Source organism: Muscardinus avellanarius (genome assembly GCF_963383645.1).
Source record: "Muscardinus avellanarius genome assembly, chromosome: 9".
In the NCBI taxonomy this organism is placed as follows: domain Eukaryota; kingdom Metazoa; phylum Chordata; class Mammalia; order Rodentia; family Gliridae; genus Muscardinus; species Muscardinus avellanarius.
In genome coordinates, this window is record NC_137795.1 from 63,314,919 (window position 1) to 63,327,053 (window position 12,135).

The 12,135-nt window shown below is 37.4% G+C and overlaps 1 protein-coding gene across 2 annotated transcripts in view; it reads left to right on the forward strand.

The window, feature by feature from the left end:
* Window positions 1-212: 212 nt before the first annotated feature.
* AKAP9 (A-kinase anchoring protein 9) overlaps window positions 213-12,135 on the forward strand; it is a gene marked incomplete at both ends in the record, with an annotated part of 191,974 nt that continues 180,051 nt past the window's right edge. For both annotated transcript variants that reach the window (XM_080702008.1, XM_080702009.1), the window contains one exon: window positions 213-260. In XM_080702008.1, the coding sequence (XP_080558134.1) occupies window positions 213-260 (48 nt within the window). The remainder of the gene's footprint in view (window positions 261-12,135) is intronic.

Consider the following 12,135-nt stretch of genomic DNA (forward strand, 5'->3'; position numbering starts at 1 on the left):
CGCCCCGCGAGTGTTTACGTGGAGACGAAGATGGCGGCGGCGGCGGCGCGGCCCGCGCGGGCCCGGACACCCGGCCAGTGAGCGCCGGGGCTGGGTGCGCTGCCCGCCCGCTCGCCGGCGCGGGGCGGGGCTCGTCGTCCCAGCTCGAGTGGACCGACCTCTCTCGGCGCCGCGACCCCGAGCCCGGCTATCCACGCCCGCCCGCAGGGGCCATGGAGGACGAGGAGAGGCAGAAGAAGCTGGAGGCCGGCAAGGCCAAGGTAGCGGAGGCTGCGGCGGCCGGGAGGGCGGGAGGGAGGTGCGGCGGGCGGCTCCGGCCCGGTCGTCGCAGGGACCCGCGCCCGCCCTCCCGCAGCGCCGGCCGCCGGGCTGCCCGGGCCGCCATCGCGAGGGCCCGTGACAGCCGCTCTGCGTGGCCGCCGCGGGCTCGGCCAGAGGGGCGTTTCGGAACCTGCCTTTGTATGTGCGTGTTTGCAGGTCTTTGTCATGGCACGCGCCTTTGTATCCTGAGGAATGAATTTCTGGGCACCCAAAGGTTCCCGATCCCAAGCAACGTGTACAGAATTCCTGTTGTAACTCGTGTGTGTGTGTGTGTGTGTGTGTGTGTGTGTGTGTGTGTGTGTACACACAGGCAAGCATATGTATACATAGGTAGTGAGTTACGATTGTGTGTGTCTGTGTGTGCGTGGAAAATCCTGTAATGCAAACAATACAAAATTATACATAGGAATTCTTCATTGGGCTTGATGGAATTTGACATAGGCAAGATATAAATTGCAACACACACACGTATATATATTTTAATTACATGTTTGGGCATATCTTTTGGCTGACCTGAAAGACTCCATTCCTCCCCACAATGAAGATACCTTTTATAGATAATACTATCTTTTTAGAGCTAATTGTTAGCAATCATACTTGGACCGCAATTAAATTTAACAGTTTTTGCTCTTTTCCTTTCTTTTCCTTCCCCTCACCTAAACAAAGGAAACCAGGTCAGTGATTTCAGTGATCAATGAAGGACCCCACTGCAGAGATGCAGCAAGAGATGCTCAGCTTAAGTTTTTGTTTCAAAGGAATATGTATGTTAACTAGTTTCATATTTCCAAAATATAGTTGGTTTTCCCATAAACTCTGTCTGTCAGACATCAGTAAGGTTTAAATGTATATGTAGCCAGGAAGAAATGCACATGGAAGGAAAGAGGAATCAAGGGATTTTCAGAAGCCCAATGTTTCCTACATTTGTACAGCCCAAGCGACCAAGCAAGTGCTGTGTGTCCAAGGAATGGGAGTATAGTGTGTGCCCCAATTAAAAACACTAAAGTTCAGATTAGACAGACATCTTGTTTCTACAGAATTTTTACTGCCTGGTGATAAAAGTATCTTGTCCAAAGCATAAAAACACTCAAAATAATCTTTATCATTTATTTATTTATTTATTTATTTATTTATTTATTTATTTATTTATTTATTTATTTATTGGTGGTACTGGGGTTCCTGGAAGCCCTTCCACCTCCGGGCTACACTCCCAGACCTATTTTTTTTTTTACATTTTTATTTGGAAACAGCGTCTCCTAAGCCAGCGCGCGCGGCTGGCTTCAAACCTGCGCGATCCTCCTGTCTCTGCCTCCCAAGCGCGGGGATTACAAGCGTGCGCCACCACGCCCGGCTAATCTTTATGTTTTAAAATTAAAATAAAAAATCTTGTGCTACTGGGAATTGAACCCAGGGGCATTCTACCTCGGAGCTATACCCTTAGCCCTTTTTAATATTTTGTTTTCGTTTTGAAACAGGGTCTTTCTAGGTTGCTGAGAGTCTTGCTAAGTTGCTAAGAGGCTGATCTTGAACCTGTGATTCTCCTGTCCTATCCTCCCAAGTACTAGGAATAAAAGGGTACGCCACTATTTCCAACTTCAAGATAATCTTTAAAAACAACATGAAGACAATAGTTTCCTAATTTGCATAAACGTGGGGGAATATTATACAGTCATTAAAATTATGAAAACTGATAGGGGCATGGGAAGTAGAATGAAAACAGCCACAACAAAAATATTGTGTACATAACGAGGTGTGGTGGTACACACCTCTAGTCCCAATGTTTGGGAGGCTGAGACAGGAGGATTGCAGGTTCAAGGCCAGCCTCAGCAATTTAGTGAGACCCTGTTTCAAAATAAAAAATAAAATAGGACTGAGGGCATAGCTAAGTGGTAGAATGCCCCTGGGTTCAATCACTCACACACACACACACACACACACACACACACACGCACACACACTTACCTATTTATATTGCAGGGGTGCACACCTGTTATCCCAGCTACTCAGGGGAAGGCTGCAGGAGGATCACAAGCTTGAGGACAGCCTGTGTAATTTAACCAGACCTTGTCAAAAGTGGGAGGGGGGTATTGGTGTTATAGCTCAGAGACAGAGCACTCCTGGCTTCAATCTCCAGTACTCCTCCCACACACAAAATATTATATACATTCTTTTATTTGTATACACATTTACTTTTAGATTAGTACTGGACAATTTTGGATTATAATTGTAGTTATACAAGGAATATGGTTATAGGTCCATGGTAGAGTGCACTGAAACTACCTAGGTTCAGTTCTCAACACACCAAAACTGTTAAAAGTGATTATTCAGCAAACTTATATTGAATTTTTTTCATACCAGATTTAGAAATAGGTAGTGATCGTCTCTGCCCTCCAGTTGCCCATAGTTATTGAGAAAGATAGACACTACTGGGTAATATGTATGATAAGAGAGTAGGTGCAATGGGATTTGTGTGTGTGTGGTTTTTTTTTTACCATAATTTGGGATTTGTTTTGTTAAAATGTTTTAAATAATACCACCTCATTTTCTAGAATGTTTTGTAGAGAAGGCTCTTAATGCTGGTATGAATGCAGCCTAGTATAATGCTTATCAAATATTCAGTAAATATTTGTTTATTGAATGAACGATCAGAATGACTTTAATGAGTCCTTAATGAGAGCTGCTTTGCTAGCATGGTTGTAATTTAATAACAGTAATTCTGGAATTCACTTCATCAGAAATCTTATTGCTGACATTAGAAACAACTTAAAATGATAATTTTCTAAAATTTATTCAGAGACTTGATTCTCCAAATGTTCATAAGACTTAAGTATTATAATTGATAACCTAGTTTTGCAAAACAAAACTTTCAGATCTTTTTCTTAGCAACTAACTGGTATGCTGTTTTATTGAAAAAATTCCTTTCTCTAGACTTTATTAATGATTACTTTTAAAAAAGTTTGTCATATGTTTATTATAGTGTATTTTTGTTGTTGTTGTTTTGCGAGTCTGGGGATGGAACCCAGGGGCATTCGACCTCCGAGCTAGAGCCCCTGCCCTATTTTTTATTCTTTATCTTGAAACTGGGTCTCACTGAGTTGCAGAGGGCCTCACTAAGTAGCTGAGGCTGTCTGCAAACCGCCATCCTTCAGGTCTCAGCCTCCCGAATGCTGGGATTACAAGCGTGTGCCACCACATCCAGCTATTATAGTGTGTTTTATAAAATGTTTTGTGCCAACCAAAATCTGCAGTGATAGTTTAATAAATTATGGCACATGTGGCCACTAGAATAATTCTACAAAGACTTTTTGAGTTGGGAAAATGCCCACAAATAATGCCAGGTTTAAAAGAGATTAGAAAAGTTAGAAAATTTATGTATGAAGACACCTGGAAAAAAATTCACCAAGATTTCAGTTGTAGTTCTCTCTGGGTAGTGGGTTATAGGCAATTTTAATTTTCTTTAAACTGTTAAAATTTTCCAAATTTTCTACAGTATATATAATCAGGCAAAAATGTTTGGGTGCCATTTTAAAAATAATAAAGGGTTATCAAATACAGCATGCTTAAGAACATATATTAGGTCATGCACTAATGTTGTATGGCCATCATATAGAACAAGAATATGAAGCCCCTAGTAACCAGGTCTCCTACTTTAGTCATGGAACTATCATTCTTCCTCCAGTACTGCTTTTATTATACAAAAGTTGAGGTTCTATGTTAGACATTTATGGATCTCCTTTTAGTTTTGCCATTCTTATCCTTCTTGCTGTCAATTCTTATTGCTGTGGGCATGCTCATCTAGCATTGCTCTTTCTCATTTACCTCTTCCTAATTCACTGTTGTAGATTTGCTATGGCAAAAGAACCCAGAAGTTGAGCTTAATAGGATGGTTTGTAAGAGTGAAGGGCTAAATGGAGCCTGGTGGAATGGACTTTATGGCAGTTTAGTTTTCCTGATGCTTGGTGTTTTTGGTTTCCTGTTGGCTTCTCCACTATGTCCTCAAGACTGATGTTGCAAGAAACCTGACACCTGGAGATGTAAGACATTACTGCATTATTAAGTAAATATTTTTCAGAGTTGGGCTTGACCCATTTACAACATGCCCACAGAGACGCTGCCACACAGACTGTCCTTGTCTTGAACCAAACTATTCCAGTTCTACTATGTTGTGGCATGAAATCATTTAAATGATTTCGTTTTTTCCAAGTAAAATTATTTACAATGATAAAGGAGGTATTGTAATATGAGTGAACAAAATTAACTAGAAGACAGTTGTGTATTTAGTATAAAATTACTTCTATAAATCATATTAACTATGCTTTTAAAAGTTCTAATGTAATGGAATCCAGCAAAACCAAAGGTTTAGACCAGCTATTGAGTATTAATTAGCATTATTTATTGAATAATTATCAAAATTCTAGCCTGCTGCATTCAGTAATTTGTACTTACATGAGTTTTAACAAGCATTTTCATTCTGAAGGAGTAGTACCAGTTACCTGCACAGTGTTCTGTGTAAGCTGTATATTAGGTTATTGTTAGCAGGATTTTTCATTTGCTGTCCACTCTGATAACGTTACTTGTGATATAAAATTGTTTTTTGTGTATTTCAGATACACTGTTCCACAGCTAATAAAGCTATTTTCCCTCCCTTCCCATTTTGTTTTAAACTTCTTAGTTTTTAACTTAACCATATAATGGAGCTTACTTAGTTTTCCAGGTAGCTTCTGCAGTTTGAAGTCTTCATCCACATTTATACAACACTGGTGCATTCTTGTGACTTAAAACTAATACATGGCCTTCGGGCTTTGTTGAAACAAAACAAATCAAAACAGAACATCATGCTTAGACAGCAATATGGAAGAAAAATGGGCAGGACAGGCTTCTTGAAATGTGTATTAAAGTTATCTGAGGCAAATACAAAACATAGTAGGAACAGGGACAGGGCAGTGATAAGATCCAATGAAGAAATGTTTTGTTTGGAAACAATTTTTGTCCCCATCCTATCCTAGTCCAATCACTTGGATATATGATATTATAATATATATATATACATATATATGACACATATATATATTAACTTCCTTGTCTCAGTGTTCAGTTCCACTGATAGAATTCCATAGACCTCTTTATTAAATGATATATCACACAACAGAAAGGAAGCAAAAAAAAAAGGATATATCCCAGGAATTAAACTAGACACGAGTAGGACAAAAATTGTAAACAAAACACCACTTATTTTAATAAATAAAAAGATTTGTAGAGAGAGACTACAAGACATTTGTTTTAAGATGCTGATTATTGACATGTAAGTTAATTTCTTTTAATATCACAGCAAGAAATTGTTCTCATGATAAATTGTTAGACAATAATAAGTGGTATTATATTTATTTCTCACTAAGATTCCTTTAAAATTAAAATAAGGCATCCCTTTTAATTGGTTAGCATCTCTTTAAAAACTTTAATTTGCAAAAGCTACTGGAATTTTGAAAGCTCATTTATAAATAACATTTTGGGTGTGCGTATGTGTGTTCAAGAGAGTAGGAGAGAGAGAATTTAATTCTTCTCTTTGGCCTGGAAGAAAGGCATTAGGACTTTAGAGACATTTAGTTCCTCATTTGTTCAACCAACATTTTTGAATACCTACAACTGTGGCTATAAACTTTTACTGAAGTGTTTATTTAAATTTTCCCAAATTCTGTGTCTTGTTGGTAGGAATAATCCTACCACAGAACATGGATCTCAATAAGTGTTTTGAAGGATAAGTGAACTAATGATAAAGAACTTTGTGAGTTCTGGTGATAGATATAAAGAAGCTATGATTTTTTTTTTATAAATTGGGGTGAGATAACAAAATTTAATTTATAATTTTAAAGTGAATAGTTAATGGCATAACACAGTATTATGCAACTATCACTTCTGCCTAGCTCCAAAACATTTTAATCATCTCAGAATTAAAAACTTATACCACAGATACTTTTCATTGCTTCTTCCCTCCATCCTCTGTTTCTGAAGATATACTTATTTTAGGTAATTCATATAAATGGGATCATGTAATGCAAGACCCTTGTGTGTCTGGCAGCTTTTACTTGGTATAATGTTTTAAGGTTCATCTATGTTGTGGCATATATCAATCAATGTTTTATACCTTCCTATGACTGAATAATATTACATACATAGGAAGAGAGAGTACATGTGCTCCTGTGCAAGAGAAGAACAGTCAGAAACACATGTTCCCAGTGGGATTATCTTCCATCTTAATTGTTATTTTGAGTTTTGGCTTCCTGGGTTCACCATATTTAAACTATTGCTTTTTTGGAGTGATAGGTTCCTGGAGAGTTGATTAGAATATGATGCTAAAGTTTATTTCTTTGTGAGCCAGTGAGCTGTTGCATTCCATAGCCAGCTGTTTTAGAAATAAGTGTATGCAGTTGGTTGGAGCGCACCTGTTGGATTTTTGGCTTGATCATGACCAGTCCATATCTTTTGTGGGAAAAATTAACTTAGTTTTCAGTAATGAAAAGGCCTTTAATTTTTCTATGTGAATGTTATAGACCTGTGCGTATGTTTCATCTTCTTGTAATATTGAATTTTACTTTTTGTGGTAGTTGGTATAACTTTGGATACTAAATGCCCATCTAAGTACATTGCACAAAGCTTTGGTTAATTAGCACATGGATTTAATATTATTCAAAAGTGCTAAATATTTAGACTATTAAAAAATTCAGCAATGCCAGGCGTGGTGGCGCACGCTTGTAATCCCCGCGCTTGGGAGGCTGAGACAGGAGGATCGTGCAGGTTCGAAGCCAGCCGCGCGCGCTGGTTTAGGAGACCCTGTTTCCAAATAAAAATGTAAAAATAGGTCTTGGGAGTGTAGCCCAGAAGTAGAAGTAGAAGGGCTTCCAGGAACCCCAGTACCACCAAAAAAAAAAAAAAAAAAAAAAAAAAAAATTCAGCATTGTTCCAGGAGTAGTTTTGCCTAGGCTATTTATTTAAATCTATAGATTCTTTTGTACTCTGTAAAATTCCTTTATTTTACATGAACAATATAATGTTTGTTTTCAGTTGCTATGAAGGTTTTAATTCCTCTTGTGGGTTACTGTACACTGAGATTTTTATGTGGTCTAAAAGTTTCTGTTAAGTCTGAGGTTTTGTGTGTGTGTTTTCCCATTTCAAACGATCATTTCTTAAAGCCTCAAAAGTTATTTGACAGCTGGGTGTGGTGACACAGGCTTGTAAAATCCCAGCATTCAGGAGGCGGAGAGGATTGTGGTTCACAGACAGCCTCAGCTACTTAGCGAGGGCCTTCGAACTCCGTTGAGGCCATTTCAAAAAAATTTTTAAAAAGACTAAAAAATAGGGCTGGGGGTGTATGTAGCTCAGGGGTAGAATGCCCCTGGGTTCATTATCCAGTACCACACACACACACCAAAAAAAAGTTAAACTTTACTATGTATTGATTGAACATGTTCTCTGATCTACTGCTTGCTTTTTTTTTTTTTTTAGGATTTTTGGACTTTATTTGTTTATTTTTTATTTTTATGTGGAGCATATTGAAAATGGAATACTTTCACACAGTGCTTGGTGCCTCCCTCCTCCCCCGCTTCCCCTTTCCTCTCCTCCCAACAGTGAATGTCCAGGTTGACTATGCTACATTCACACATACATATGCAAATGTAGCTCCTCAATCAACCTCATCCTTCTTCCTCTCCTGTCCTTCCTTTCTAGCTTTGCTGAGATTTCCCCTCCATTATCTGGAGTCGCTCTGGTGTCCCTAATACTCCCGAGTTTGGCCATATTAGAGAAAATATATATCCTTTCTCTTTCTGTGCTTGGCTAATCTCACTTAACATAATGTTCTCCAGGTCTTTCTACCTTCTTGAAAATGACATGATCTACAGCTTTCTAAAAAACTAACAGGATAAAATCTAGGATCTCTTTCCTTGTATTTCATTGTGTGTGTGTAATATGTGCTGGGGATCAAACCCAAAGCCATGTTCATACTAGGCCTTCTAATTCTTTGTTGTTTACTAAGGATTGATCATTGTGTGCTCTGAGATTAGGCTGATTTATTCCTCTGGGATCTCACTTTTATTCAGGATGGTGGTGCTTTATTAGTTGTTAGTTTAGGGAAAATAAGGACAGAAATCAGTTAACAAAATATTAGCTCTTGGTATGTATCCAAAACCAAATTAATGTATGAAAAGTTTGTGAGGGAGGTATAGGGAATTACTGTAGGTATGAGAGAGAATGATCTCATTTAATTCCCATATCAGTTATCATCTGTTGACTGTATATGTATATGTTGTTTTTTGAGAAACAAATGAATTAGTAGGTGCTTCAGAGTATATAAAATATATAAAAATGTGTTAGCAAATGTCGGCTGGGAGTGGGTATATGTATGAAATAATGGGTTTAAGCTAAAAGTTATAGAAACCCTATTTTATATTTAGAGACAACTTAAAGACATTGGAAAATTTTTGGTGTGAATTTTTTTATAATTGTCAAACTGATACTTATTTTGTATAAATTCTTTTCTTAATAAAAATACTTGTTTGAGAATTTCTAATGACTTTTTTTTCCACTTGAAACAACCCTGCAGCAATTCTTATAATAAAGTCTGAGGGACAAAAATAACTTGAGTTTTAGTTGAGAATATTAATCTTTTGTAAATTTAAAGGAAACTGTGTGATCCTCCTGTCTTAGCCTCCCAAGTGTTGGGATTACAAGCGTGTGCCACCATACCCAGCTTAATTCAAGTTTTATAGTTACTTTTAGTTGTGTTTTTTTTTCTTTGCCCTTAAACCACAACCCAGTAAAATCAGGCCCACCTTACCATGTATCTGGTTTCTTTGCCTCTATTTACTTTTTCTGGTTGTTTCTCTACATTGTTACAGGCTTAATCTTAAAATATCCCTTTCATTTTTTTTTTACATCACTCAGTTCTTTTCAGTCTTTTGATTTACTCTTCCATTTAGTATTTATGTCCATGTCCACTTTATGCAAGTCAGTGGTGATACAGGGATAAAGTCACAAGTATTTCATATTCTAATAGAGTAGAAAGTCAGCCACGATATATTAAATTAAGTAGTCATTTGGTAAATGTAATTGAGCATGTTTTTTTTGGGGGGGTAGGCCTTATGCTGGATGTAAAAGACATTGAACTGCCAAATACGAGCTTTATCTAGTTAATAAGCAGAAACATAAACAGATAATTTTAAATATAGGATGCTTAATATAATTCTGAGTCCAAAAAAACACAGAGGAGGGATATCTGATTTCATTTTGGCAGTTATAGAGAGCTTCTTGGATGGACAAACACTGAACGAAGCCTTGAAGAATGGACAGGATCTAACTAGGTGAAAAGCGAGTGAGGGATGAGCAGAAACTTCTAAGAGAATGAGCAGAATGAATAAAGCAGAGATGTATGAAACAGTTTGACTTCCTTGGGGGAAAGTATGCAAGAGCTTGATATTATTGGAGTATAATGCTCTGTGTAGGGTGTGGCAAGAGTGAAGCTTAAGAAGTAGGTTCCTTCTTTAAGACTTTTAATTGAATGTTAAGATTTTTATTCTGAACGTTGTGGGATCTGTTGATGAGTTAAGTTGGGAATGATAAAGTTATATATAGACTTGCATTTTATTTACTTAAATGAAAAATTTTTAATTAATTTTTTAACTGAAACAAATATTTACATTTTATATCAATCAGTTTTGCATTGTGTGGAAGATAGATTAAAGAGAACAAACCATTTAGGAGGCCGTTGAAGTAGTAAAGATGAGACAGAATAAAATAGAAGTAGAAATGGGAATAAATCAAGATTTATAGAGTACAGTGGTCAGAATGTAATGATTGATTGCAAAGAGAGTTTGAAAGCTGAGTGTGGTGCACATGCCTGTGCAAATCCCAGTACTTGGGAGACTAAGACAGGAGGATCAAAGGTTTGAGGACAGCCTCGGCAACTTAGGGAGACCCTGTTTCAAACTAAATATAGACCAGAGTGGTGGAGCTCTGAGAGAGCATGCCCCTGAGTTCAATCCCCAGTACAAAAAAGGAGGAGGAAGAGGAGGAGGGAGAAAAGGTTGTTATCACTAAGAAAAAGAAGAGGAACAGTTTCAGTTGTTGGTGTCAGGGAAGATTGTGAAATCAGTTTTGGATATAGTGAATTAGAAGTTCCTTATAAAACATCTGAGTGGAATTTTTCAAGGATTTTATTGTAAAAATCAGTGTCGTTATAGTGATGAGGTTGGATTAAACCAGACTATCCAAGACCAAATCATGGCTCTACCATTTACTGGCTTTATGACTTTAGGAAGTTACTTAACCTTTCCTTGATCCTGTTCCTCATCTGTAAAATGAGAACAATAATAGTACCTGCTTTAGTACTTGGGATTATTGTGAAGACTTAGATGATAAGTATAAAGCACTTAGAATGTTGTCAGGCTATAAAAAGCATTTAAGAAGAGTTAGCCATTGTTATCTTTACTGTCATGCATGGGCTTAGAGGATTAAGCTTTATAATAGAAAATTAGATTGGAGAAATGGGCTAGGATCAGATAACAAGGAGACAAATGTGTCGTTTAAAATAGTATGGATTTTATCCTAAAAGTAGTGGGGTTTGTTTGTTTTTTGTTTTTTGGTGGTACTGGGGATGGAACCCTTCTACCTCCGGGCTACACTCCCAGACCTTATATATACATATATATATATATATATATATATATATATATATATATATATATATATTGGAAACAGGGTCTCTTAAGCCAGCGGGGCTGGCTTTGAACCTGTGAGATCCTCCTGTCTCCACCTCCCAAAGAAATTTTTAAAAAATGTGTTCATTACGTTTAACCTCTGAAAAGGTTCTTTTCAAGTAATAAATTATTCAGGTAGGTATGCTGCCATCAGGTGGCAGGTATATGTCATTGCTATTACAAATAAAGCAGCAAAATCTTTAAAAATACTAAATATTGATTTGATTAAGATAGCTGAATATAAGCAATCTAATTCTGGTAGAGTTCTTTCGTTTCAAAACAAAATGTAAATTAGTTAAGTGAAGGAGTGATGAGCAAGGGCTATTTTAAAGATGCAGACAGTAAAGACAAGAAGCATAGTAGAGCCTCATCAGCCTTTAGAAACTGATGCTGTTCTCTCCATCATTTCTTCACTCACTTTCATAGTATCTTATTCTCCTTTCTTTGAATATCAGCTTCCTTTTCCCACACATCAGTTTGTCTATAATCAAAATTATAGAATGAGTTACCAGATCATTCATTCCAGTGGACTATTTTAAATACATTTTTTTTGCAGTACTAGGGATTCAACCTAGAGGCATTCTACCTCTGAGATACATCTCCAGCCCTATTTTTGTATGTATGTATGTATGTATGCATGCATGAATGTATTTAGCGGTACTGATGATGGAATCCAGGGTCATTCTACCTCTGAGCCCTATTTTTTATTCTTTCTTTTGAAACAGGGTCTCACTGAGTTGCAAATGGCCTCACTAAGTAGCTGAGGCTGTCCATGAACCACGATTCTTCTGTCTCAGCCTCCCAAGTATTGGGATTATTGGCATGCGCCACCACGCTCAGCTCTACTAAATACATTTTATTTTTATTTTTATTTATTTATTTATTTTTTTGCAGGTCTGAGGATGGAACCCAGGGGCATTCTACCTCCAAGCTACACTCCATGCCCTATTTTTATTCTTTTATTTTGAAACAGGTTCTCAGTAATAGTGAATTACGGAGGGCCTCACTAAGTATCTGAGGCTGTCCATGAACTGCGATCCTCCTGTTTTAGCCTCCCGAATGCTGGGAT